This window comes from Phodopus roborovskii, unplaced genomic scaffold (assembly GCF_943737965.1).
Source record: "Phodopus roborovskii unplaced genomic scaffold, PHOROB, whole genome shotgun sequence".
NCBI classification, from domain to species: Eukaryota; Metazoa; Chordata; class Mammalia; order Rodentia; family Cricetidae; genus Phodopus; species Phodopus roborovskii.
The window spans coordinates 21,051,945-21,079,225 of NW_026126448.1; the positions used below are offsets into that span (position 1 = coordinate 21,051,945).

Genomic DNA, 27,281 nt, shown 5'->3' on the forward strand with positions numbered 1-27,281 from the left:
AAACTGAAGAATAGTAACAGACAAGAGGTAACGGAGGAGATGTGAGGACTAAATGAAAGACAGTGACTTGTTGGGATCCTGGAACAGACCACAGGAACCAGCAGATCCAAATACCGTCTGGAAGACTCATTAATAATGATAAGCTGCCAGAGCCAGAGTCACTGTGAGCCTGTACTGCTCATAACCACTTGTAACTCCATCTTCCTGTGTCAGACTTTAGAATCCTATGATTTCATGCATGAGCCACTATACTACACTGACGTAAAACAAAACGATTTAAGAAAAATCGTGTGTGTGTGCGCGCGTGCGTGCGTGCGTGTGTGTGTGGGGGGGGGGGTATGTGCAGGTGCCTTTGGAGTCCAGAAGAGAGCATTGACTCTTCCAGAGCTGGAATTACAGACAGCTGTGAGCCTGCCATGGGTGCTGGGAATCAAACTGAGGTCCTATGCAAAAGCAGCACTCTAACTACCAAGCCACTTCTACAGCCCTCCTTGCTCCCCTCCTTTTGTTTTTTGCTACAGTGTCTCACTATGTCAACTAGACTAGCTTCAGACCCATGGAAATCCTGCTGCCTCAGCCTCCTTTCATTCAGTCTTTGCAATCATCCTACACTAATATGACATCCACTTGATACATACATGAATCACCTGGGGACAGAAACAAGTGTGACATATTTGCACACTGTGATGCACATTGGTTGAGTGGACCCTCTGCTAGCATATGGATTACAATATGAGGTGGTGCCACAGTTATAATATGTTGCAGAATCAATAAAAGACCCAGAAATTGATATTGGGGTTCAAACTTCAAGCTGAAGATCAGAAAAGCAAAGTAGTGGGCTACTAGCTCTTACCACTACCTCAGGCTGAACGGGCTGATCCTGCTGTCTCTCCTCAGCGTGGCTAGAGAATCCTGAGACCGAATGTCCTCCCATCCTCAGTGTGGCTGGAGAATGAATGCCTGGTACTGAAAGCTTGCTGCTATCTTATATATCTCCCATGAGTTCCGAGATTAAAAGTGAGCTCTGATTCACTCTCCTTTAACCCAGGCTTGTCTTGGACTCAGAGATCCATCTGCCTTTGTCCTGATGGACAAAGGTGTATACCACCATCTCCTAGCTTGCTGCTGGGATTAAAGGTATGTGCCTAGCTTCTATGGCTCATGTCTGACTTTGCTTTCTGAATCCTCAGGCAGACTTTAATAAATCATAAATAATGTATCACCACAATAATAATTTCATAAAATCCCCAGGACCTTTAGAAAAGGGTTTAAATGTTTGAGTCAGTGTTTTGGGGAGTGGATGTGACCTAAGTGTGGAGAAAGAGCACACAGTGTAGACATTTCTTCTGAGTTAAGAGAAATGATATGCTAACATGTGAGGACATACAAGAAACCAACCAACCAACCAAGAACCTTCCCCCTTTTTTCTTCAAATATTGCAGTTTGCTTTATGCAGTGGTTTGAGTAGGTATGGCTCCCATAGCCTCCTGTATTTGAGTGCTTGGCCCAGAGGGAATGGTACTTTTAGGAGGTGTGGCCTTGTTGGAGGGGTGTGTCACTATGGAGTCAGGCTTTGAGGTTTTCAATGCTCAAGCTACCCTCAGTATGGCACATAGTCTCCTTCTGCTCTCTGGAGATCAAGACGTAGAACTCTCAGCTCCCTTTCCAGCACCAAGTCTGCCTGCATGCTGTCACACTTCTCACCATGACAGCAATGGACTAATGCTCTGAAAATCTAAGCCAGCCCTGACTAAATGTTTTCCTTTATAAGAGTTGCCATGGTCATGATGCCTTTTCACAGTAATAGAAACCCTAACCAAGACACTTTATATTATTGCGGTGCCAGGATTGAACCAAGAGTCCTGCTCAAACTAAGTAAGCACTTCCATTGCTCAGTACCTTCTAATTGATGGTTTTAAATAAGATGATGCTTATTTAGAAGTATTAGATTTGTAGCAGATGATGTGATGGTAGGACCAATCTCATCAGTGTGAGGGTCTTTTTCCTAGCATATCCATTGTCTCTGTGATTGTGCGTGCCAATTCACAGCATTCTTGCATCAAGACTTCCCCTGCAACATGAACATGCAGAAGGTCAAGGTAGGAGGATCTTGATTTTGTTGTTAACTTGGGATACCTTAGAGATGTCCTAGAACAAAAAATTCAAACAGGTTCTAACATGGTGATGCACACATGTGATCCCAGAGTTTGGCAGGGAGATGGTGGGAGGGTCACAAGTTCAAGGTCATCTTCAGCTACACAGGGAGTTTGGAAGCCAGTCTGAGCTATAGCAATTTAGTTTCAAAACAAACCAAACAAGCTTCGGGTAGTCATGCTCACTTTTAATTCCAGCACTGGAGAGGCAGAGGCCAGTGGATCTCTGTGAGTTCAAGGCCAGCCTGACCTACATAGGGAGTTCCAGGACCACCAGGGCTACATAGTGAGACCCTATCTGTCTCAGAAACAAAACAAAACAGAACCCCAAATAGTCATTAAAGTCTAAGTTCAAGACTTCAAGGAGCATGCAAGAAAAGATAACAATGACAAATTTAGGTGATTCCTGCTGGTGCTGCTTGTGGACTTTGCCTAATACTCTGATTACCATGAGGTTAGCACTGTTGCGGCCTGGCATTACGGTGGAAGAAACTTGGAACAGACACTGATTATCCAGGTCTTATAACTAGCCTGTGGTGGTGCTGGGACAGGGTCTAGACAGTAGACATCTATGTTAGGTAACCCGAAAGCCTCCTGGGACTGTTCCCTAGCCACAGGCTGTCCCCAGGATTATTTCCTGATACTGTCAAGTTTTTATAACCTTCTCCACATCCTGGGGGACCTCCGGGTGGTATTTCCTGGTCCTCTTCAGATCTGTGCTCTCATCAGCTGTCAGCCAAAGACTTAGTGAGGGCTGACGAGAGAGAGAGAGAGAGAGAGAGAGAGAGAGAGAGAGAGAGAGAGAGAGAGGAGGGTCAGAGTGCACCACTGACTGGTTGTCTGGACTGGAAAGTACTGGAAAGTTTCTGGCTCTGGCCTCAGGGTATGGGTGGAAAGTGACTGCACTAACTCCACCTTTCCTCCATTTATTAATTTACACTGAGTCTGTGGTGTAGATTAAAGCCTGGCTTTAAATCTTAGCGCCACTTCCTCATAGCTATATGCTCTTAGGCAAACAGCTTCAAGAATTCAAACCATGATTTTTCACCTATAAAGTGAGAATGAGAATAACCATGACTTTGGCTATACAGCAGGCCTTTGATCATTGACACATATGGGCAATTGATTTTCAGTTCTCAATGACTGAACAACTGTGAAACATTACTGATTCTCATCTTCTGGGGTTTTAGAATGGAACCCAGGACATTTTGTATGCTAGACAAGCGCTCCACCACTGAGATATGTCCCCAGCCATCTTTTATATAAGTTTTTTTATTGTTTTTGGGTTTTTGAGACAGGGTTTCTCTGTATAGCCTTGGCTGTCCTGGAACTTGCTCTGTTGACCAGGGCGGCTTCAAACTCATAGTGATCCACCTGCCTCTGCCTCCTGAATGCTGGGACTAAAGGCATGGCCACCACTGCTTATGTCATGTCTGCCTTTCATCTGTTCTCAGGGTTTTCTTAAAATGTCGGGGATGAAGTCAGGGTCTTGCTCATACTAGGACATCCACTCCCATCATACTGTCTGAAGCCTCGCCCCTCATGTGTGTATGTGTATAGTATATGTATACATGTGTGGTTTGTGCTGGTGCAGAGGGCTTGCACATGCAGAGGTCAGACTAGGACATCAGGTTTCCTGTTCTATTGCTTTGTCTTAGTCTACTGAGGTGGAGTTTCTCACTGAACCTGGAGTTAGGCTGGTGGCTAGCAAGTCACAGCAATCTTTTATGTTTCTGTCCTCCACAGTGCTAGGGTTAAAGGTACATGGGGATACTTGGCTTTCTTTCTTTTTATTTTATTAAATGTGAGACTTGGGATTTGAATGAAGTTCAATGGGGATTTGAACCCACTAAGCCATCTCTCTGTCTGTTCTGGATTTTTCTTTTCTTTTTCTCTCTCTCTCTCTCTCTCTCTTTCTCTCTCTCTCTCTCTCTCTCTCTCTCTCTCTCTCTCTCTCTCTCTCTCTCTCTCTCTTTGTAACCTCCCAGTGTCTGAACCTATCCCTGGAAAACATGAGGTTTAGCAAAGTCAGTAGTGTTTTCACACTTAGTGGTCATATCACACTCTTGTTTTTTGTAAGGTCTTTTTCTGGAAGGATTTCATATCCACAAGAAAGTGCACAAATTCAGGAGGTGATGGTGTACATTGCCTTTAATCACAGTGGAGGCAGAGGCAGGCAGATCTCTCTGAGTTCCAGAACAGCCTGGAACTGTTACACAGTTCTGTTACACAGAGAAACCCTGTCTCAAGCAAGCAAGCAAGCAAGCAAATAAGCAAACAAACCCCGCAAAAGGTGCATGAATCCTGAGTGCCTGGTGAGCTCCCACAGCAAACCTGCCTTTGGGGGAACCTTGGTAAAGACGACCCAACAAAGGAACAGGATACTACCAGAACTCGGATGCTCACTTAGAGCTCTTGAGCTGACCCCCCACTCCCACCTCATTTCCCATGCTTGTGTTGCTAGCCTAGCACAAGGCCTTGTCAACAGGTACAGAAAAGCCTTGTCAAGCTAAAATGAACCCCTCTAAGATTACCTTGACTTTCTTGGCCTTAATTAACCCTTCTGCAAAACAGGGCAGCACTTCAATTTAAATTTTAAAAAATTCTCAGTCTGTCAGGTGGTGGTAGCACACACCTTTGACCTCAGAACTTGGGGAGACAGAGGCAGGTGGATCTCTGAGATCAAGGCCAGCCTGGTCTACAGAGCGAGTTCCAGGACAGCCATGGCTACACAGAGAAACCCTGTCTCAAAAAGCCAAAAGAGAAAAATCTCAATCTGGGCTCAGTGGTAGAGCAAGTGCTTAACTTGCATAGGCAGGGTTCTGTGTTCAAATCCTACTACTTAGGATAAAAAGATTTCCATTGAGTTCATCATATATACATAATTTCTTGAGCTTTCCAAATTCCAATCATCACCAATCATTCAAATATCAGCTTCAGCTGTGTGTGGTGGTACCCAGTAACCCCACTTGAGAGGCAGAGGCAGGAGGATTGCCAAAATTAGAAGCCAGGCTGGGCTACACAGCAAGACCATGTCTTACAAAACAGAGAACAGGCCATTTTTGGAAGCTGTGTTCTGTCTGCAGGTAATAGAAATTCTTCTTTACTTTTTAAACCAATCAAACAAATAGACCAAAACAATGGCGAGCTTCTTGCTTTTTTTGTTGTTCACTACCGCTTTGGGGGGTTGAACTGTGCCCTTTCAAAAGAAGCTGAAGTCTTCCCCTTGCTCATCTTAAGTGCCTGTGAATGTGGTCTTATTTAGATGAGGGGCTTTTTTTTTTTTTTTTTTTTTTTTTTTTTTTTGGTCTCTTTGAAACAGGATCTTCCTATGTAGCTCAGCCTGTCCTGGAACTCACTTTGTTACACAAGCTGACCTGGAGTTGAATTTCCTCTTTCATTAGTCTCCCAGGTGCTGGCAGTCATGGGTGGGAGCCATTGCTCGTGGCTTAGCTGGAATTTTGAAGTTGATCAAGCTAAGATAAAGTCATTAAGGACCAACTCCTAATTCAATTTGACTGGAGTCCTTGTAAAAGGGAACATTTGAATCTAGAGACAGAGACAGGAAGGTTGGAGTTAGCTGCCACAGTCAAGGGAAGCCAACACACTGCCAGCAAAGCACCAACCAGTAGGTGGGATGCAGTAATAACAGATTTGTGCTCACTCAGTCCGTAGCACAAACCCAGCCTAGCGAACATGTCAGGTTTCCAGCCCACATTTATTTATTTATTTAGCTTGTTTTGTGGCGCCGGGCATTGAAATCAAGGCTTTACAAACGTAGGCAAACACTCTGCCTCTGAACCACAGTCCCTCCCCTTTCATTCTAAGCATTTCACATAATTCACATAGATCACTTAGCCATCATGCTATCCGTTTGTTATAGTTACTTATCTCCACGTTACAGTTGAGAAAGCTGTGAAATAGAGATGCTAAGTTGCTCAAGCACGTGGTGATGAGAAAATACTTTGTAGATAGTACAGTATTTCGTTAGTGTTGGACTGTACTTTTTTTTTTTTTCCATCTGGGTCTCGGCTTCCTCTTCTTACATGATACTTCCTTCCCTCGGCGACAGGGGCCGCTGCACTGCGCGGGCGCTGACAGGTCTCTCTAGCCCGCTGCGCCGGCTGCTCGTTGGTGCCTATAAATGGCTGCGCTGTGCTCAGCGAGGCATCAGTCCGCTGCCGCGGGACCTGTGACTGTGTTTGGGTTGGAGCTGGAGCTGATCGTGAAGGAGCTGCCGCTCGGCCGGGGTGCACCACAGCACTGCACCGGGGTCACAAGGAGGGGTGTGTTGCTGCTGGCTCACTGCGAGCCGCCTCCAGCCTGCGCCGAGTCGCCTTCCCGCCAGGCCGCCTGCCTGCCTCCGTCTTCCGCCTCCCTCCATTTCCCCGGAATCTCAACCCGGCGCGCCTGGACCCTGGCTCTCCTCTGGGTGGGAAAGACCCAGTCTTTTTCCGGCTTTACTCCTTTCTCTCAGGCTGGCCTTCAAGCCCTCTCTCTCCTTTTCCTGCAGTGGGTCTCACCCTTTTCGGCCCCTTCTAGCGCAGGTTCCGTATCCCTTCCTTTTAGCCGAGTTCCAGCACCCCGGTGATTTTCCTTAGCCAAAGGTCCCATCCTTCCTCCCTCCTTTCCCTTGCCGGTGCCCTCTTTCTTTAGGACGCAGTTTCCCCGATTGCCTTCTCCCAGCCTGGAGTTCTAGATCCTCCCTAGTTCCTCCAAGGTACTTGTCCCCTTTTTCCGGTTTGGACTTTCAGATTGTGAGTCTCTGGAAAACCAAAATACCTCTTTAAAACATGAACTTTTCCTAGAGACTGCTGCAGTCTCAACCCACCTGCAGACTCCTTACTACCTATGTACCAGGTCTTACACTCACTTCCCTAAGGGCTGAGGCCTCGCAGGCTGAGGGAGCAGCGTGATGCTTCGGTCGGCTAGCATCTGGGGACTTTCTCCGCCTCGGATCTTCCCCTCCTTGCTGGTGGCGATTGCCTTGGTGGGACTGTTACCTGTTCTCAGGAGCCATGGCCTCCAGCCCAGCCCTACTGCCAGCACCATCAGGGGTTCTGAACCACCAAGGGAACGCTCAATTGGGGATGTCACCACTGCCCCATCAGAGCCTCTCCACCACCCAGAGGACCGCAATTTGACCAATCTATACGTTGAACATGGCATTAAGACATTTCGAAAGGCCTTTCCAGTCCTGGACATTGACTACTTACACGTGCGCACACCCTTCGAGATCTCCCTCTGGATCCTACTGGCCTGCCTCATGAAGATAGGTAAGTCTGAGGTGTGTGATGGTGTTGCTGCCGCCGCAGCCACCAGTTTCGTGAGCTTCTTGCCCCATTTCTTAGCAGATTTTTTTTTTTTTTTTAAGTGTTTAGTTCTTAAACTCCAACTCTGGCCTGTGTGATCTGGGACCTTTCGAGATTAGAGCTGGCATTATGTTGGGGGGAGGGACCAAAGGAGTGCACAGGACTTGAGAATGGGATACCTCTGTTACTAGGTAGTTTCAGTAAAGCTTCCAAGGCTTGGCAGGTCTGCTATGGCTTGGATCAGACCTAGAGAGGAGTTGGGTGTTGAGCTATGTGTAAGACAGGAGGACCTTTTAGCAAGTGGCACTTTCTGTCCTGTCAACAGGAATCAGTGCAATTTATTACCCTCTTCACGAGAGGGTGTTTCAGGACTTGGCCTGTCTAGGGATTTTGCATATAGTAAGGGACTGGGTATAGGAGACTGAGGAGTATGGTAGAACATCACCAGTCTCCTTTCCCCTCTTCATCCCTACGCTAGTATCTGTCAGTTTTTGCCTGCCAAGGCTGGTCAGATGCCCCTGAGTCAGGTTCCAGACCAGAAATGCCAACGGTTATCCAGTTCATGGGCATTTCTAAAGGCCGTTTTTGGGGTGGCAGGAAAGTGGAGGAAGATGAGATATTGACTCCTCGTTGAAGGAGAAGAGATAGTGAAGAGCTAGGTCTAAAGAGATTTCAAAGTATTCTTTTTGGAAGAAGGGCATGGAAAGGTGTTCCCTCCCCAGCCTGAGCACCCTATCCTGCTGGGTGATTGACGGAGTTCTCTAGAGGCCACATAGCCCAGAAGTCCCTGGAGGGAGTGTCTAGGGGGCTCTGCAAGCTGCCTTAAGTTTTTCAGTCCACTTTAAGCTAACTGTGCAAGGTGCAAGGTACTGGGACTCTGCGCCCCTCTTTGCTTGAGATTTGGGTTTTGAGGAGTTAGAGACTGAGCAGGGAGCTTTGAAGATCTCCCAAGGACACCCCTGCCACTGGTCCCTGAGGCTGGCCCTGGGGATGCTGCAGGAGCTAACTGATGCCTCTGTTTTGGTAGATTCAGGAGCTGGCTTCCCAGGGCAGGGCTTTGGTGCTGAGACATTATGGTGGCTGCAGAGTTTGGCAATGGAGCTGGACCATCAGCACCTATACCCTGATGGCAGCCAGCTTCCTGGAAAAAATCAAGGACTGAGCAAGGGGAACCCTGTGTCCGGATTCTCACATAAATGTATGACCTTGAGCAGCCGATCCTTTCCTGAAGGTCTTTGTCTCTTGTGAACTAAGAATCTGAATTGCTGTTTGACTGTATTGATTGAGTCATGAAACCTTGTGTCTGCATTTGTTGTAAGAACCTGAAGTGACCATGATATGTCATTTGTCTGTTGGAAGAGACTTCATAAGTGCTGTCTGTACATTAACACCTCCCTTCTGCCCCCTCATGTCCCAGTATCGGGAGTTGGCACACACAGTGCAGATCTGTGTCTGCTGGTGATATGACCAAAAAGACCTCACTCTGGAAACTTTTTTTCCCTGCATACCTGATATGATAGCTCTTGTCCTAAAGGACACCAACTGGGCCTGACCTGAAGTGTGTCAATATGGAGCGTGGGGCCTGAGACCCTGGGTGGGACAGCAGGGACGGTGCTGGCCAGAGTTTCAGTCAGGAAACTGAGTTCTCTCTCATCTCTCGTCCCTCGTGACCTTGACCAATCATGCCTCGGGAGCCAGCTGACTCTTGTGATCCTTTCCAGATCTGACACTTCTGTTGTTGCTCTGATTCTGGAGACCCTGGGAAAGCTCCCCAACCTTGGACCTCAGTTTTCCTGTCATAAAATGGGAAGCTGAGTATGACGCCCCTTTGCAATCCCAAAGGTCTGTGTATCTGGCTTGGAAAGGCGCTTCTCTTCTCCTCACAACAGGAGCCTCTTTCGGCCCCTGGCCATTCTGGGGCCAAAGCGTAGAGGGGAACGTGGATGACAGATGTGAAGGGTCGGTCCTGTTCCGATGGCAACAGTGAAACCCCATTTTCCACCTTCACAGTGCTTGCAGTGGAGAATGCACCCACCATCTGGTGGTTTACATCCTCTGACCCTCAGTTTCTTTATCCTGAAGTGGGAAGTACAGGATGGAGTGCTGTGATGATGATGTAAACTAATGCATGTACAGTTGACTTTATATATATATATATATATGGAGTGCTTGGTGAGCAGCCACTGCCACTGTTAGTGTTTTAGCCACCTAAGGCAAAAGCGCCCCTACTTCCTAGATCCTCTGAGACTGGAGCACAGTATCTCTCATCCCTGTCCTGCCACCTGGTCCTGCTGGTCCTGGTCCTTCCTTAAGGTTACAGGGATTTGGACATGTCATCTGACTTTCTCTCTCCCTCTCTCTCTCAGCCCTGGGTAGCTCTGGCTGTCCTGTTCTTTCTCTTGAACTGCCCCCTTGAGCTGGTTGTGGGAAGAGGGGAGATGGAGCCTTGGCAACAGGCTGGAGGGTGAAGCAGTGATCTCTGTACCGGCTGCTTCCAAGGGCTAGAGGATTTCCTTCAGGGTCTTGCCTGTTTTCGTTATCCCAGAGTCCGCCTCCTGTCATCTGTGGCAGCTCCTTGCCATGCAAGGCATCCCTCTTTGAAGAACAGAAAGTGCAGTGTACAGTCTTCGTTCCCATCCTAGTTGTGTCCCAGAGCCCAAAGGAGAACCTTGTGGAGACTGACCTGGGAGAGACAGGGTAAGAGTTAATGTTCTAGAGTAATTGATGCCTCTGGGCCTGGGGAGGTGACCTCAGGACAAGCACTTCCCTGCTCTGGACCCTATTTTGATCTCTATAGTACCCAAGTCCTTTTCTTGGTAGGAGGAGGGTTAGTGGTTTCAAGAGGGACTGAAATTATTGGGAGAAGCAGAACTGGGTATGAAACTTAGTTGACAGAATGCTTGCCTGTCATGTCCGAGGTCCTGGGTTCGATTCTTAGCACTAAACAAGCAAGTGTGATGGTAACACAGTGTAATCTCAGCACTGGGGAGTAGAGGCAGGAAGATCAGAAGTTCAAGGCCATCCTCAGTTACGAAGTGAGTTTGAAGCCAGCCAGATACACAAGACCCCATCTCAAATAAGTAAATAATAAATAAATGTATGAATACATGAATAATTGAGCAAACTGTCCTGAAACCTTTGGGGGTAGGACCATTCTCCTCCCTCGCCCGCCCCATATACTGTGGTTTGGCTCTTGCATGAGTTCTGCTTTGTCCCAATTCACCTGACTCTCAGGCAGTGTTTGTTCCCAGGGAGAAGCTCTCTGTAGCCCAGCTCACTGCTGGCAGCACCCCCTGTTGTTTGCCCATATTCCTGACCTGGACACCTGCCAGAGGCCCAGACGCCTATAAAGCAGGTATTCATCTTGTCCCCAGATCAGGGACAAAAGAAGCCTTTTTTTGTCCCTTTACATCTCATGATGTTTTGGTTTTGGTCTTTGCAAGCTATATGCTGCCATTTCCTTCTCTAGAACGAGTTTGTGAAGAGACTTAGGGAGTTATTATTGAACACTTTGCATAAGCAGACGTGAGCCTGGAGTCCTGGAAAGGTGGGACCTGGACCTACCTCTTCTACTTCTCGAAAGGAGAGAAGAAACAGCTTGACAGCTTGAAGGTCACCTTGAAGCTGTCTCAACCCCATGGGACTCTACCAAGAAAAGGATGACATTTCTGTCTTGGGAAAAACAGCTGCCTGACTGGGATGGTGTGAGGGAGTCAGCTGGCGCCTGGGCAAAAAGGCCTCAGGTAGTTGTTCTCAGGTGTGCTGAGCACTTGGAGGGCCTGGGCTGGTCACGTGGTCTGGATTTCATTCAGCTTCCGGCCCCAGGTTCACCTTTCCTCTAACCCGCAGCCAGTCTGGTCCCACACATGAGCTGGCCTCTAAGGAAAGCCCTGGTAGACGCCTTGCTTTGCTCTCTGCCCTTGAGGCTGCCTTTTGCTACAGTCTCTGGACTTGAGGCAACAATGTCTCCCCTTCTGAGTCTGAGGCAGAGATTGATTTGGGGGGTGCCCGGCTCACCGTGGTGTCTTTTAGAGCTTATTAGAGCATGTTAGTCAGCTTTGCTACTGTGCCAAAAATACTGTATATACTCGTTTTATAAGAAGAGAAGGTTTATTTTGGTTCACAGTTTGGGGGTCTCACAGATTAGTTGGCCCATTGTTAGCCTATAGATGAGGTGACACTTGACAGCAGGAATGTGTAGTGGGTCAGAATGGCCTCCTTCATGGCTAGGAAACCAAAGAGAGCAAGAAGGAAGATGAGATTTTATCATCCCTTCAAGGACATGCCGTGAACCCGAAAGACCTATTAGGCCTCTTTTCTTAAATTCCCACAACTCCCCAAAAGTACAACCCTGGGCCTTTGGGGAATATTCTAGATCCAAGGTCGTCTTCCTAGCCCATTCCAGCCTGCTCTTCACTCTCCTGACCCTCTCCCCATACTGTTTTCTTTCAGTTTTGGCATTATGCCTAGCCTGCCTGTGACACGGCTTCTGTTGTTGGGGTGTGTGGTCTAATAATAATTACCATTTATCAAGTATGGACAGACAGTGTAGGGACTTTGTAAAAGTAATCTTATTAATTCCCACTGAAGTCTTAATAGATAAAGGGCCCCCTCTGTTCTTCAGATGAGGGAACAGTCATACTGAATTGCTGTTTATTTTCTGTTGGTGTCTTGGCATAGCCTCCTGGAGGGGTGCAGCGCGTGGACTGCCTCTCTCCTCGCCCCAGCTGATGCATTAGGCCCTGTGTGGAGTGGTGCCCCGCCCCACTGCACCTGCGTTCCCCTAGGACTCCATCCCAGGCGGGTCATGCCCACCGTGGGACCCTCTTCCTATCTGAGGGGGCTGGAGTGCTTTGTGCCTGGTGATAGGCCTGTGTGAGTGCACACAGATCCTGCACTGAACCTGATCCTTGTTCTCCCGTAGTGATCCACCTGTCTCCTCTGACAGAGCTTGCTTCTCTCCTGTTGGTCAAGAGTGTGGCAATTGAAAGGGGATTTTCTTTAGTCAGAAGGGGTGGCTAGCCTTGTGACTGTGACCTCCTGCCCTGAGGAAGAATGTGCCAGGCTGCTCTTGGTTGCCCTCAGGGCCCAGTGCACCCTGTGATGGGAGCAGGTGGTAGGTTTCTGTAGCTCCGGTAGTTGTTAGTGCTGGATTTCTGTCTAAAGCACTTGCATATACAATTTGTCTTTTATGGCTGAGGAAACTTGAGTCTGGAGGTTTGGGACCTGCCTGAGGTAGGGGAAAGAACACAATGTCTGGACTGCTGGCCCAAGGTTCTGTCTTCTTTCCTGCCTGGCCAGCAAGCTGGAATCTTTTTTTTCCCCAAATAAACAGGGTTTCACTATGTAGTCCTGGCTGGCTTCACAGAGCTCTGCCTGCTAAAGGTGCAGGGTTAAACTGCTGGGGCTAAAGATGTGCACCACCATACCCAGCCGCACTGAATGTTAGTAAGTTCCAGCCCAGACTGGTGGCACAGGCCTTTAGCTCCAGCTCTTGGGAGGAAGGCAGAAACAGGCAGAACTCTGAGGTCAAGGCCAGATTACCCTACGTAGTGAATTCCAGGACAGCTAGACCTTGTGTCCAAAATTAAAAAAAAAAAATCCAAAGTGGCTTTTGGAGAGAAAGTGACCGGGTGTATTCACATAGGTAACCTAATGGTTGTTAGGAGGGGTAGTGTGCCCCCTTGGGAAAGGAGGGCTGTAGGAGCTGGGTGTCCAGCGCTCTGGCCACTCAGCAAGGCTTCCCCACCCTCCCATGTACCTGTGTTGCCGTGAAGTGTGCCACTGAAGTCACACTGTGCTTGCCACCCTCACCTTCCTCATCTGCAGAGCAGCAAACCTTTGAGATGAGAGAGGGTGTTCTTTTTCTTGGCGTGTGGGAGGCCCTCCCACCCCCACCAAAGGGAGAGGAGGAGGAGAGTGAAAATCCAATGGGAAACTTGCTAGAAGTGGGTAGGAGTTCAAGAGATCTGACCTGGGATCAGTCTTGCTTTTGGTGTGGGGATTGAACCAGGGGCCTTGTGCAGTCACACTCCTCCCCCGGCTCTGGTCTTTGCTGACCTGACCCTGTGACTGAGGTAAAGCGCAATCTCTGAGCCCACTTCCTGATTTGTGATACATTTGTTAAATGGTTGTTAATCGCATTAGCCATCATCTTTTAGCTGCTTCTTATTAAACTCATAGTTTAAAGACTGCTGGGTACTTGCACAGTTAAAAAAAAAAAAAAAATATTGGGGTTGAAGCCTAGCTCCGGCCAACTTTGGAGTCTATGTTTTTTAGTGTTCAGAAATTTCGTTTTCCCCATAATCATGAACTGGAGGGTTGAAAGTCTTGGCTTTTCTTTCTGGCTAATTGTTTTTAAAAGGGTCTAGGGAAACTGTGACCAAGGTCCACAATGAAGAACTTGTCCATCTCAGGGGTGGTGGCATTCACACACACCCTGGGATGACAGGGACCTGGAGCTAGGGGCCCCAGCTGTCTTCTGGGAGCAGCAGCCTGTACACAGCCCGCAGCTGGGCTCCTTCCCCTCCCCTCCCTGTTACCCCCACCTGCTTTTCTTGTAATGCAGGCAGAGAAGTCTCGCTCAGCACAGGCAGGGCCTGGGTTATTCCTGAGTCATCCATCCCTTGCTCGCTTGCCCTGTGGGCTCCTTCTGCATCTCTCACTCCCTCTGCAAATGTCTGAGTCAGACGAGTCTCCCCAAGGTTGTCTGCACACACCGCACTGGGCCAAACCGTCTCTTTAGATGCCAATAAACATCAACTGATACTTTAGGCAGCCCGTGATTATATGTGGGTATTTTTAATCTTACGGGCTAATCTAATTTTAACTGGATAAGTTTTGGCTTGGCCTGGATTGGTGGGCTGCCCCTGTTCTTGGAATCATGCTGATTTCGGTTCCTTCCCCCTAAAGCTCATCCAACACATAGAACTGGTTTTGGTGTTTACTGGTCCAGTCTAAGCCCTGAATCTAATACTGTTTGTCAGAAGTCAGGAGTCCCCAGACTTTGGATTACCCCAGTACTTCCCAGAAATACATGTCCTCTGGTGCTCTGACTGAGGGCTAGGGTGAGGAGTTCTGTTCCTTCCCAGACCTGTGTGTGTGTGTGTGTGTGTGGGGGGGGGACTTACCTCTCAATCAGAGTGGCTCATCTATAATGAGAGGAGTTTGTCTGAGACCAGCTCCCTGAAGGAGGAGGGATGACATCACAGTTTTCTGTGAGACAGCCCAGAAGTTCACCTAAACAGTCAGTGGCTAACACCACTTGCATAGCCCTTACCCAATGTCGGGTAAAGCTTGAGGAGGCCGGCTTTCGTGCTGGCCAGCCTGAAGAAAGACAAGAGGCACACCAGTGGTAGTCTGCTTGCAGGCTTTTAGCTCCTGGTCCTCCAGGCACTGGTAGGCACTTCCAGTCTGTTCAGGCCTGGACGAGACGAGACAAGATGTAACAAGGAGTGGATGTTTCTGAGGGCTGGGTAGACTCCTGGCAGAGGGCAAGGTGAGAGGGAGTAGGCAGTCCCTGAGGGCTGCTGTAGTGGAGGAGGCTTTCCAAAAAGAGGAGGTGGAACCTGAGCGGAGTCTTGGAGGGAACGGGAGTAGAGCAACATGCTGTACTTAGAAGCCATGAGCGCGAGCATGGGAGTCCCTTGAAGATAGGACCTGTGTGCTAGCTTTCCTCTCCCATTTAACTCTCTCTTCTTTTTCTTTCTTTCTTCCTCTGTTATGGTGCCAGCAAAAGGCAGAAAGCCGGCTTGACAGATTTTAAATGAGCTATGTGTACCACTTTGTGCATTCACTTTCTTAATTGTTTCTGGCACACAGAAAGGGCTCTGTAAATATTGGGGGAATGAATGAATGAATGAATGAATGAATGAGCACATGGCTGACTTCCATGTGGAGATAAGGTCCATACAGACATTGGGGTACACTAGAAACCAGGTTGCTCAGAGAGGAGGGAGAAAAGGAGTCCGGTGGCTTTTTGGTGGCTGCTGAATGGTAGGCCAGATGGTTAACTGAAAGTGGCACTTACTGAGCGATGCTTTAGTGTCAGTTGGCGTCTTAGTGACACTGTGGTCTGCAAGGGCATCTACTCTGGGCTGGGTGGGATGTCTCTGGGAGGAGCTGGGTCTGTTTGGCCTGCCCTCTATGTGTGTGAGGAAAAGTGAGCTACCAGAGCCTCCACGGGGAGCTCTGAGAGCTCTAATTGAATTAGGCTTTCCTGAGAAGATTCCTCAAGCCATAAACTGCACTATGACTAAATTAATGAGACCAGTGGCCATAAACCACATAAGAAGGCATGTTGTTAATTTATAGTCATACCTGGACAGGTTTAGTTATGGCTCTTATTTGTATGTGGATTGGGTGTGGACTGGGGCCAGAATCTTTCTTTTGCGGCAGATTTATTTTTATACAAATAAAATAAGAACATCCCAGGAGGTGATAAAATAAGGAGTGAAAGTCTCCCTGCTTAGCCCCTGACCACTCATTCACTCTCCCAGGGGTTGCTGCCATCAGCTCTGCTGTGCACCTTTTGCAGAAATTCCCCATGAATATGTGAGCCTGTGTGCATCTAGGGCAAATTTAGTTTTCATGAAGCTGCTTTGTGGCTCTACACTGTGATCTGGGAGTTGACCCCTAGAGCTAACTCTGCCTCTTTTTTACAAAAGTGGTTTTGCTTTCTTGGACTTTCAGTTCTCTTTGTTTCACTATAAAAATGCTCTGCTGGGGCTTCCTCCCTTCCTCCCTCCCTTCCTCCTCCCTCCCTCCCTCCTTTCTCCTTCCCGTCCTTCCTTCTTTCTTCCTTTCTTTTTCTTTTTATTTGAGGCAGGGTTTCTCTGTGTAGCTTTGGAGCCTGTCCTGGAACTTGATGTAGACCAGGCTGGCCTTGAACTCACAGAGATCCACCTGCCTCTGCCTCCCTAGTGCTGGGATTATAGGTGTGTGCCACCACTGCCTGGTGGCATCTGTTAGGGCTTTCTAATTGGAAGGAACCCCTGCTTGGTTGAGGCCTAAGCAGACTGAAACACTGGGTAGTGAAAGTCTACAAGGTTCATCCTTTGTGGATGGGTCAGGGTTCCCATAGATCCCCGGCTTCAAAGCACACAATTCTCATGGATTGGTTTACGGTCATTTCTGATTCTGAGATTAAGGACATGGGTCTATAGGAGAAGTATAGCACTGTATAAAGGAGGAGGCACAGGCAGGGAATTGTATGGTCCAGGTTGATGCTGGAATCCAAGAGGAGATGAGAGAAAGAAGCTTCTGGAAGGAGCTTGTCTGGAGAGGTGACCAGGGCACAGCCTCTCAAACTGTGAGGTCGTACAAGCAGCTGAATATGGTCATGAAGCTTGGTAAATTTGGTAACAGTGAGTCTCCAAACGTAACACCAAAAATTAATTCAAAGTCGAACGTGTGACCAGCCCAGATGTCGCCCCGGTGTTCCTCTGAGCCGCTCTGTGCATCTTCACAAAAGCCCTGCTCTGGTTCTGAGTGTACAACATGCTCCATTCTGCAGTATGTGTGCAGGCCTGCCATGAGAGTCATCAGACACTGCCTGGAACATCTTGGCTCCAGTTCTAGACTATTATGTCATTAATTGTGGCCGTGGTGGGTTTTCTTGTGTTTTGAGACAGGGTCCTCATGTATACCAGGTTGTTTACAAACTTATTCACCGTGTATCTGAAGATGACCTTGAACTTCTGATCCTCCTGTTTCTGCCACCCATAAGTGAAAGGGTTAAAACATGCGCCACACCACAGCTGGCTTATGAGGTGCTGGAGATGAAACCCAGGGCTTTTCTGCATGCCAGACATAGCAGTTATTTTTCTATGGCTGTGATAAAACACCATGATCAAAAATGACTTATAGAGGAGGCTGGAGTTCAGTTCCCTCACCCTGATGGTACCTCACTGTATCTATAACTGTATCCCATGTGATCAATACCTTCCTCATATACATAACATACATAAACAATGACTTATACAAGAAAGTTTGGCTCCTGGCTCCAGAGGGAAGAATCCATAATGGCAGGGGAAGCAGGTGGCTACAACAGGAGGTTGAAAGGTCACATGTTCAGCCACACATAGGAAGCAGAGAAAACAGTACCGCCCTAGCTGTCCTGGAACTCACTCTGTAGACCACACAAACTCAGAGATCTGCTTGCCTCTGCCTCCCAGTACTGGGATCAGTACAGGCTAGGCTATGAACTCCTTTTTAAGAGATTTATTTATTTATTATGTGTACAGTGTTCTGTCTGTATGTATGCTCGCACACCAGAAGATGGCACCAGGTCTCATTACAGATGGTTGTGAGCCACCATGTGGGTGCTGGGAATTGAATTCAGGACCTCTGGAAGAGCAGCCAGTGCTCTTAACCTCTGAGCCATCTCTCCAGCCCTTCTGTTTATTTTGTTTTTGTTTTTCCTGACAGTTTCTCTGAGTAACAGCCTTGGCTGTAGTGGAACTTGCTCTGTAGGCCAGATTGGTCTTAAACTCATAGAGACCCACCTACCTATGCCTCCTGAGTGCTGGGATTAAAGTTGTGTGCCATTACTGCCAGCCAGAAAATTTTATTTTTATCTTGTTATTTATGTGTATGTCTGGGAGTATATGTCACCTATATGTGGGTGTCTTGTCTGCAGAGGTCAGAAAAGGGGTCAGATCCCCTGGACTGTGAGTTACAGGCAGTCACGAGTACCTAATGTGGGTGCTGAGAGCTGAACTCTGGTCCTGGAAGAAGAGCAATGCTTAAAGCTGCTGAGCTGGCTCTCTAGCCCAGCTCCCATTATTTATTTGTTTGTTTGTTCATCCATTCACTCATTTATTTGTTTGAGTAGTGTCTGGCTGTGTACCCCTGGCTGACTTGACACTTACCATGTAGTCCAGGCTGGCTTTGCATTGGTAGCAGTCCTCCTGCCTCAGCTCTTTAGTGTTGAGATTAGAGATGTTACCATACTCTGCTAATCATGGTATTTTTACTATACATAAAAATTTCCTGTTCTCATACAAACATAATGGCTTAATTATGGGAAACAAAGACTTAATATTTCCCTACTATCATTCCTCAGCATATAAAGTAGCAAATTAATACATTTTTGGATTGCATTGTGGTAAACTATTTGATTTTGAAATTGCTGTTTGAGTTGTTGATTTGAATTTCATTAAAAAAAAAAGATAGTTTAGTGAATTTTGGCTAGGGATTAGGACAGAATTTCCAACAATTGCTGAAATGGCCCTAGACAGCGGGTTATCTGTCATTTCAGGTCACACACAAACATTTGTTTATTTTAAAAAACAATTAAAAACCACAGTTGTCCATTTGCATGTGGGTGCCTGTGTATGGTTGCACACAAAGGACAACTGACAAGAATCTGCCTTCTTCCTCCATCATGTGGGTCCCAGGGATGGAGGTCAGGCTGTCAGGCTGGGAGACACGTGCCTCCACCCACTGAGCCATCCTCACCCCGAGGTGGACTTGGACTCATGAACGCCTTGCCTCTGCCTCTTCAGCACATCCCTCCTTCTGGCATGTGCCACCACAGCTGGTGACACTGTATATTTATGCATAGCAGCAGCCTTAGCATTGGTGATAGCAAAATTAAAGTATTGATCAACGCAGAAAAACACTGAAGATGCTCTGCATCCCGCAGAATCAAATATTCAGTCAGAATTTAATTCTTTATATACATAATCACCAGCTATCTCATTAGTATGTAAATTTGCTTTTATCTTTAATAAATAGTAAAATTGCATGTAAAATACTAAGCAAGTGTCTTCAACTTGTTTTTATTCCATGCGTGAGTGTTCTGTCTGCTGTTTATGCACCGCTTGTGAGCCTGGTGCCCTTGGAGGCCAGATAATGACACTGATCCTATGGGACTGGAGCTGCAGATGGCGTGAGCTGCCGTGTAGGTGCTGGGTCCGTGTAGGTGCTGGGGATCGAACCCAGGTCCTCTGAAAGAGAGGCCTGTGCTCTTAACTGCTGAGCCATCTTTCCAGCCCTCTTAAAATAAATTTCTTTATGATTTATTATCAGTAAATGTTTTGCTTTGTATGACTTTTATACATTTATTTATTTATTAGCATTTTATTTATTGTGTAAACAACATTCTGCCTCCATGTATGATCACAGGGCAGAAGGTGGCACCAGATCTCATTACGGATGGCTATGAGCCACCATGTGGTTGCTGGGAATTGAACTCAGGACCTCTGGAAGAGCAGCCAGTGCTCTTAACCTCTGAGCCATCTCTCCAACCTCCGACTTTTATATATTTATATACTCAAGTTTACATAAAAAATTCTTCAGCCAAGGAGTTACAATGGGAAGAGTTTCTTTTCTTTTTACTAATTAAATTTTTTTCATTTATTTTACAACCTGATTGCAGTTTCCCTCCCCTCCTCTCCTCCTGTCCCCTCCCTCCCCTCCCTCCACTGCCTGCCCTCTCCTCCCCTCCCCACCCCTCCTGTTTCTGTTCAGAAAGGGGCAGGCTTCCCATGGGTGTCATAGCACAGCACAGCACAGCACAGCACAGCACAGCACAGCACAGCAGGGTGAGGTAGGACAGTGGCCCTCCCTTTGTACATAGGCTGGGGAAGGCAACCAAGTATGAAGAGTAGATCCTCCAAAGCCACCCTAAGCATTAGGGACAGGCCCTGACCCACTGTTGGGAGAAAATAGATCAAGCTATACAACTGTCACACATATGTAGAGGGCCTAGGTTGGTCCTGGTGGGAAAAGTTTAAGAAGCCCTGCTCTTGGGGAGAAAGAAACATTCTTTAGAAGTTGTGGTGAAGGGAGTCTAGTCTGGGTAGAAGAATGGACAGAATCTGCTGTCCTGGGACCATCTCTGTAGACCAGGCTGGCCTCGAACTCACAGAGATCCATCTGCCTCCTGAGTGCTGGGACTAAAGGTGTGCACCACCATACCTTGCTGTTTTATACTTGGACTGTCATGGGGAGGAGGCCAGTAGTGGCCACAGATTGTAAAGATTACGTCTTGTGCTATGGGGAATTTAAAAGGGTAAAGTCTGAAGGACGGCTTGCCTGGGCACTGTGGTACCTGACCCCGAGATAAGTGGAATCTGGAACCTCTTCAGTGCAAGAAGAATGAGCCGTGTCAGGAGTAGGCTGTACCCTGAAGGGAGAGAAGGGAGGGCGGCTGCTTAAGTAGAAAAAGCCTTTCTGCCGTGGGAAACAAAGTGATACAGCAGGCTTCTCTTACACTGGGTCCTTGCAGGCCAGGTCGCCATGGTGAGCCCCGCTCACACCTTAGGTGTGACTCAGTCCTCTCACTATTTTTCCTAAAATGCTTGGGGCCCAAACACACATCTCAGACCCTGTAAAGGGAAGCAACCACCATGGAGACAGACTGAAGGGAGAGAGCCCCAGAAGGTGGTAGTCTTTGAGGTCACATGCTAGGAAGCCATGACTGACCTCTGTTGTTTCCTAGACCAGGACTCCTGTTCTCTGTTCTCATATTGCTTCTGGGAGGTACAAAGAATCTTTTCATGGTCTGTGGCTCCAGCCCTAAAGAGAAAAGAGACATTTTGATGTAGTCCCCTCGTTGTCCAGTTGAGGCCAGGGACGATTGGCCTTGGGCAACATGTGAATTAATGGCAAAGACAGAGTTCTTCCCTGTTCTTTTAACTAACAGGGCTTTCTAAGCAGTGGGTCGGAGGAGGGACTGTGGTCGATGCCTGGATGTAACTAGCATTGGTGAATTTATTTTCTCTAGGGGACCCATTAAGCCTAAGGGAGGGTGGTGTCTTGCTGGGGTAGTACCTTACAGGGACCAGGAAACTGCTGGGTCCTGGCCCTAACCCATTAAATCTTTTAGACCCTGTAGTAAATTGCAAGCTAAAGTGCTCTGGTTTTTTGTTTTTCAAGACAGCATTTCTCCATGTAGCCCTGGCTGTCCTGGAACTCACTCTGTAGACCAGGTTGGCCTCAAACTCACAAAGATCCGCCTGCCTCTGCCTCCTCAGTGGTGTAATCAGAGACGTATGCCACTATGCCTGGCAAAGTTCCCTGCTTTTTATAGTATTTTTTTTTTTTTAAACCATCAAACAAGAGCCTATTGCCTGGGTCCTGGGTCAGGTCCATAAGAATTTAGATGTTGTACTAGGTAGGCAGGATGCCAGCACCGGGCAGAGCCAGTTTATATATCCAAGCAAGTTCAAGACTGAGCGTAGAGCTAGATGGAGGGAGGGAGGGAAAAGGGAACCCCACCGCCACCCTCCTGAGCCTGGCCTGCCTGGCTGTACAGAGATACAAAACTGCTTTTCTTGTCGAGCTCGGGGATCTTGAGGAGTGCAGAAGGAAGTTGGGGCAAGTGTGTGGGATTCAGTGGGAGTCTGGGGCAGGGAAAGAAGACAGGCTGGAAAGGTCAAAACACTTTGTGAGGTAGGCCCTGGAGGTGGCTTGTCAGCCTACGTGAGGCGGAACCCTTAGGTTGCTGAAAACCGCCCCAAGCAGTTCGCCACGGAAATAGTCGTGGTGATTAGGGACGTAGGCTTTGCCACTCAGCTTCAGATCTCAGCTCCACTGCTTTGCCTTGCCATGACCTGGGATGAGTAAGTCACTTTCACTGAGTCTCAGTAGTCATTTGTAATATAGTGTGGCACTTAACCCCAGGGAGGGTACTGGGAGAGGACTTGCGTATATGATGGGTTGTCCAGAGTAAATAGTGACTTCTAGGATCAGGAGAAAGGGTAGTGCTGGGTTACTTCCCATTCAGAAGAGTCTTGGTGTCCTGCAGGGTGTTCAGTGGTGTGCTGAGCACAGGGTGAGTGACAGTGGGTGGGGGACACCAACCTTCCAATGACTGTGCATACCCCTAAGACATACATTCCAGGGGGGGCAGAGAGAGAGAGAGACAGAGAGAGCGAGCAAGAACGAGAGCGAGCTGGGGGTCAAGGCCTGTCAGGCGAAGCAGGAGCTTTGCCACGGAGCTGCACTTCATACCCAGAAAGCCTTCTGAGGAAGTTGCTCTTGCCTTTGCTACCCACCTGAAGTAACAAGACTTGTTCCCTGAAACATCTAAGGAGGAAGGCATGATTTTAGCTGGCAGATGAATATGTAGCTATAAAAACATTCAATTTTGCAGAGCAGTTATTTTTGTTTGTGTGTTTTGCTCTCCTCAGACAGAATTTTGCTCTGCATGTCTTGCTAGTCTGGAGTTCACTGTGCTCTGCCAGGCTGGCTGGAACTTGTTATCTTCCCCAGTGCTAGATTATAGGTGTGAACCAACCACAGCTAGCACAGATATTGGTTCTTGTGTTTGTGTGGTGTGGTGTGTGTGTGTGTGTGTGTGAGTGCGGTGTGTGATGTGTGTGCAAGTGTCTGTGTATGTGAGTGTGTTGTGGTGTATGTGGTATGTGTGTGTTTGTGGTGTATGATGTGTGTGTTTGTGGTGTGTGTGAGTGCAGTGTGTGATGTGTGTGGTATGTGTGTGAGTGCGGTGTGGTGTGTGTGTGTGTGTGTGAATGTAAATGTATGTGTGGTGTGGTGTGTGTGTGAGTGTCTGTGTATGTGAGTGTTGTGGTGTGTGTGGTATGTGTGTGAGTGCGGTGTGTGAGTGTCTGTATGTGAGTGTGTTGTAGTGTGTGTGGTATGTGTGTGTTTATGGTGTATGATGTGTGTGGTGTGGTGTGGTGTGTGTGTGATGTGTGTGGTATGTGTGTGTTTGTGGTGTGTGTGAGTGCAGTGTGTGATGTGTGTGTGAGTGTCTGTGTATGTGAGTGTGGTGTGGTGTGTGTGTGTGTGTGTGAATGTATGTGGGGTGTGTGATGTGTGTGTGAGTGTCTGTGTGTGTGAGTGTGTTGTGTTGTGGTGTGTGTGTGAGTGTGGTGTGTGATGTGTGTGTGAGTGTCTGTGTATGTGAGTGTGTTGTGGTGTGTGTGGTATGTGTGTGAGTGCGGTGTGTGAGTGTCTGTGTGTGTGAGTGTGTTGTGGTGTGGTGTGTGGTATGTGTGTGAGTGTGGTGTGTGATGTGTGTGTGAGTGTCTGTGTATGTGAGTGTGTTGTGGTGTGTATGGTATGTGTGTGAGTGCGGTGTGTGAGTGTCTGTGTGTGTGAGTGTGTTGTGGTGTGGTGTGTGGTATGTGTGTGAGTGCGGTGTGTGATGTGTGTGTGAGTGTCTGTGTATGTGAGTGTGTTGTGGTGTGTGTGTGAGTGTGGTGTGTGATGTGTGTGAGTGTCTGTGTATGTGAGTGTGTTGTGGTGTATGTGGTATGTGTGTGTTTGTGGTGTATGATGTGTGTGTTTGTGGTGTGTGTGAGTGCAGTGTGTGATGTGTGTGGTATGTGTGTGAGTGCGGTGTGTGATGTGTGTGTGAGTGTCTGTGTATGTGAGTGTGTTGTGGTGTGTGTGTGTGTGTGAGTGCGGTGTGTGATGTGTGTGTGAGTGTCTGTGTATGTGAGTGTGTTGTGGTGTGTGTGTGAGTGTCTGTGTGTGTGAGTGTGTTGTGGTGTGGTGTGTGTGGTATGCCTGGCTTTTCCATGGTCTGGGGATTAAGGGTCCAGGCTTTAGGGTTCCCCAGCAAGCACTTTACTGACCAAGCCATCTCTTCTGTGCACTCCCCCTCTTCTTTTCTTTCTCTCTTTCGGTTTACCCAGACAGGCTTTCTCTGTGCGGCCCTGGCTGTCCCAGAACTCACTCTGTAGACCAGGCTGGCCTCGAACTCAAAAGATCCGCCTGCCTCTGCCTCCCCAGTGCTGGGATAAAGGCCACCACTGCCTGGTTTCTTTTCCCCTCCCTGTCTCCCACCCTCCCTCTTTTCCTTCTTTCCTTCCTTCTGTCCTTTTTCCTATAAGTTCATGGCCAGACTGGGCTATAAAGTGAATTGCAAGACAGCTTCAAACACCCTGTAGCCAATGATCTCAAGTTTCCTTGCCCTTCTGCCTCCACCTCCTAGGTGCTGAGATTATAGGTGTGCCCCACCCACCACACCTGCTTTTATGGTGCCAGAGATTGAACCCAGGGCCTTTGACTTGTCAGGCAAGCACTCTGTTAACTAATCGAGTTATATCCTTAGCCCATGAGATTATAGTTTTGAACAGCCCCAGCTATGAGACAAGATGAGCTGTGCCAATGTTAAGGGCAGAAAGTTTTGCCCCTTTTCAGTTTAATCGCCATACCTAACCCTCAGTTTCTTTGGTCAAATAGGGGAGTGTCTGAAGGCTCTGAGCATACTTAAGTATTGGGAGCTGCCACTGTCCTGTGACATTAAAAGAGGATGCTGTTAGCTGTGTGACCTGGTGGCATTGGAGTAGGCCTGAATGTCATCAGTACTCAGGGTAGAGGTACGAATGAGAGAATGAACTGAATTGTCTGATTTTGAGTTAGGAGTGAGGAGACGGCAAGCATTGATTTCTGCTGAGAACTGCTTGCTGAAGATGGAAAGTTGAGTAAGACTAATCACTCAGGGGAGATGCTGGCATGTAAACAGGCATTTGGGATGTGCTGTGAAATACCACAGCAGGGGCCCACAGAGGCCTGGTACATTCTGTGAGTGCGTGTGCACACGCGAGAGGAAGTATGTATGTGTGTGCGCGTGTGTCTAAGAGAGATAAAGTGTGTGTAGGTGACTCATTTTTAGAGTGTTGAGCTGGGTCCTGAAGGTGAAGCGTTGGTTTGCTCAGCTAACCTGGAAAGAGGATGGGAGGGAAGAACCGCAGTGAGATAATGTGGAGCCAGAGATGATGGTGATTGCCATTTGCTTCAAAGAATACTGATAGTAAAACATGGTCTGCATTATAGCCCTGTCTGTCCTCGAACTCATGGCAGTATGAGAGTGAGCCACCACATCCTGATTGCTTGCTTTTGAAACCTTTTGGGACAGTTCCAATTCTTCCCCCAAACAACCCCACCTCCCTGCTTAGCCAGGCAGAGAAAGCAGAAATACTCAGCCATAGCTGGGGTTGGTGAGAGGCTGTGATGTATGTCACCCTTAGACCAGGAGGAGGGAGCTGCTGGCCTGAGCCTCGTCAGTGCTTGGTCTTGTGCTGAGGACTCTGAGTGCATAGAAACTATCAGAAGAATAACACAGGATAATTTAGCACTTGGGGATTGCTGTGCTACTGCACAAAGCATAGGAAGCCTCTAGAGAGGGAAGAGATATGGAAAGCCCAGTGGGCCTCAGTGTAGGCAGCTTCAGCAAGTCCCATAAGCAAAGAGGTACCAAATCAGGAACGGCCTGGGACCAAGCAGCTGGTAAGATTGGCCACCTGAGAGGACACTCAGCTGAAAGCTTCTGCATTGGTGTACTGGGAAGTGACGTTAGGTAGGTTGGGGTGGAATGGACCTCTGAGCATCTGAGAATCTGGCCTTTGGGTCAAAGTTTGCTCCTTAACTGTTTCCACACCTATTCATTCTGTCCATTTGTGCCTGAGCACTCTGGCCCACAGGCCTGTCTGTAATGAGTTGACTACAGAGCAGCTAGAGGGAGCTTATAGAAATGTAAACCGGAGCATGGTGTTCCCTGCTGAAGATGTTCCCTTTTGAACTTGAGACAAAATCCAAAAGATGTAGCCTATACCTTTCTCAGTATCGTGCCCTGCTCCCTCGGCAGCCCATTCGGCAGCCCATTTTCTCTGTGAGACTATAGCGTTTGCTTGTCCCCTAACCCTGCCTGTAGACTATCTCAAACTAGCACTTTCATTCAGCCTCAAGTCAGGTGCCTCTTCAGAGTGGCCTTCCTGAACACCCAGGCTAATATCAGCACGTGCCCTGACCTACCAGCACATCTTCCCTGTGCCAGTCTATCCTAGATGCTAAGGACACACCAGGATCAAGGCAGAAGAGTGCTTAGTGTCTAGGGCTTACCATTTGAGTGTGGACTAGTAAATAGTAGATCCAACAGTGTCAGACAGGAATCTGTACCTAAAGAAAATAAACATAGGTCAGAAAGGCTCTCTAAGGAGGGGACTGAATGGCAGGAGAGAGACAACTCGCTTCACAGAGCGGGTCCTGAAGAGCATGTGTCTGAGGAAGCTGTAATCGGGCAAGGTGAGAAGTGTGATGTGAGCATGGGGGAGACAGGCCCAGACCGTGTATGGGCCTTGGATTGGCTATTTAGGAATCAATGTGTGTGTGGTCCCATCTGCAGCAGGGTGGCATGGTCTGGCCTGGACTGGGGTGTGTGGATATATTGGGAGTCAATGTTAAGATAAAGTGAGCTGTGTAAAGCAGATCTATGCTCATCTGTTCCTCAGCCTGGGACTGATACAGGGTAGCAAAGTTTCACAACAAGGACTGTTTGCCAGGTCATTGTTGGTGCTGGAGTGCCAGCCTAGAAGAGCCGCTAAGAGGGAGGGGCCATGAACCACAGCAGTCATAAAGGATTCAATGAGGAAGACGAGGGAGGGGTTGAGTGGGGTGTCGGGTCTATGAGACCTGAAGTCTCCCTTCCCAGTTCAGCTCGTAGTCACAGCACGGGGTGTTGGCAGGGCATGCAAAGACTTAGACTCCGAGTCAGATTTCAGAGCTTTGAGGCCTGAGACCAAGTCCAGAGTCCTGCCAGTTTGGGACCTGAAGCAGCCGTAACTCTAGGCACGTCAGCCATGTGGACCTCATGTGCAGAGCTCATGGAGTGAGCATGCTAAGAGCGCCTAGCAAGGAGGGTTCTTAGAAACTGTGGACAGAGCCTGGCCTAGTCTCTCATCTCACAGAGGAGGAAGCCGAAGGCCAAGCGGAAGTGACTTGCCCAAGGGCAGCAACGGGTGATAGCAAAGCTGGGGTTGGGCTCAACTCTTAACCCTTAGCTGGGCCTTTCTGTGACAACACAAGTGGCCTTTCCTCGTTGCTCTTTCTTTAGAGG

At 48.1% G+C, this 27,281-nt stretch overlaps 1 protein-coding gene across 1 annotated transcript in view; it reads left to right on the forward strand.

Annotated features, from left to right (window-relative positions):
* Window positions 1-6,342: 6,342 nt before the first annotated feature.
* Slc9a1 (solute carrier family 9 member A1) overlaps window positions 6,343-27,281 on the forward strand; it is a 56,723-nt gene continuing 35,784 nt past the window's right edge. Inside the window, exon 1 of the mRNA XM_051189028.1 lies at window positions 6,343-7,429. Within this exon, the coding sequence (XP_051044985.1) occupies window positions 7,069-7,429 (361 nt within the window). The 5' untranslated portion in view covers window positions 6,343-7,068. The remainder of the gene's footprint in view (window positions 7,430-27,281) is intronic.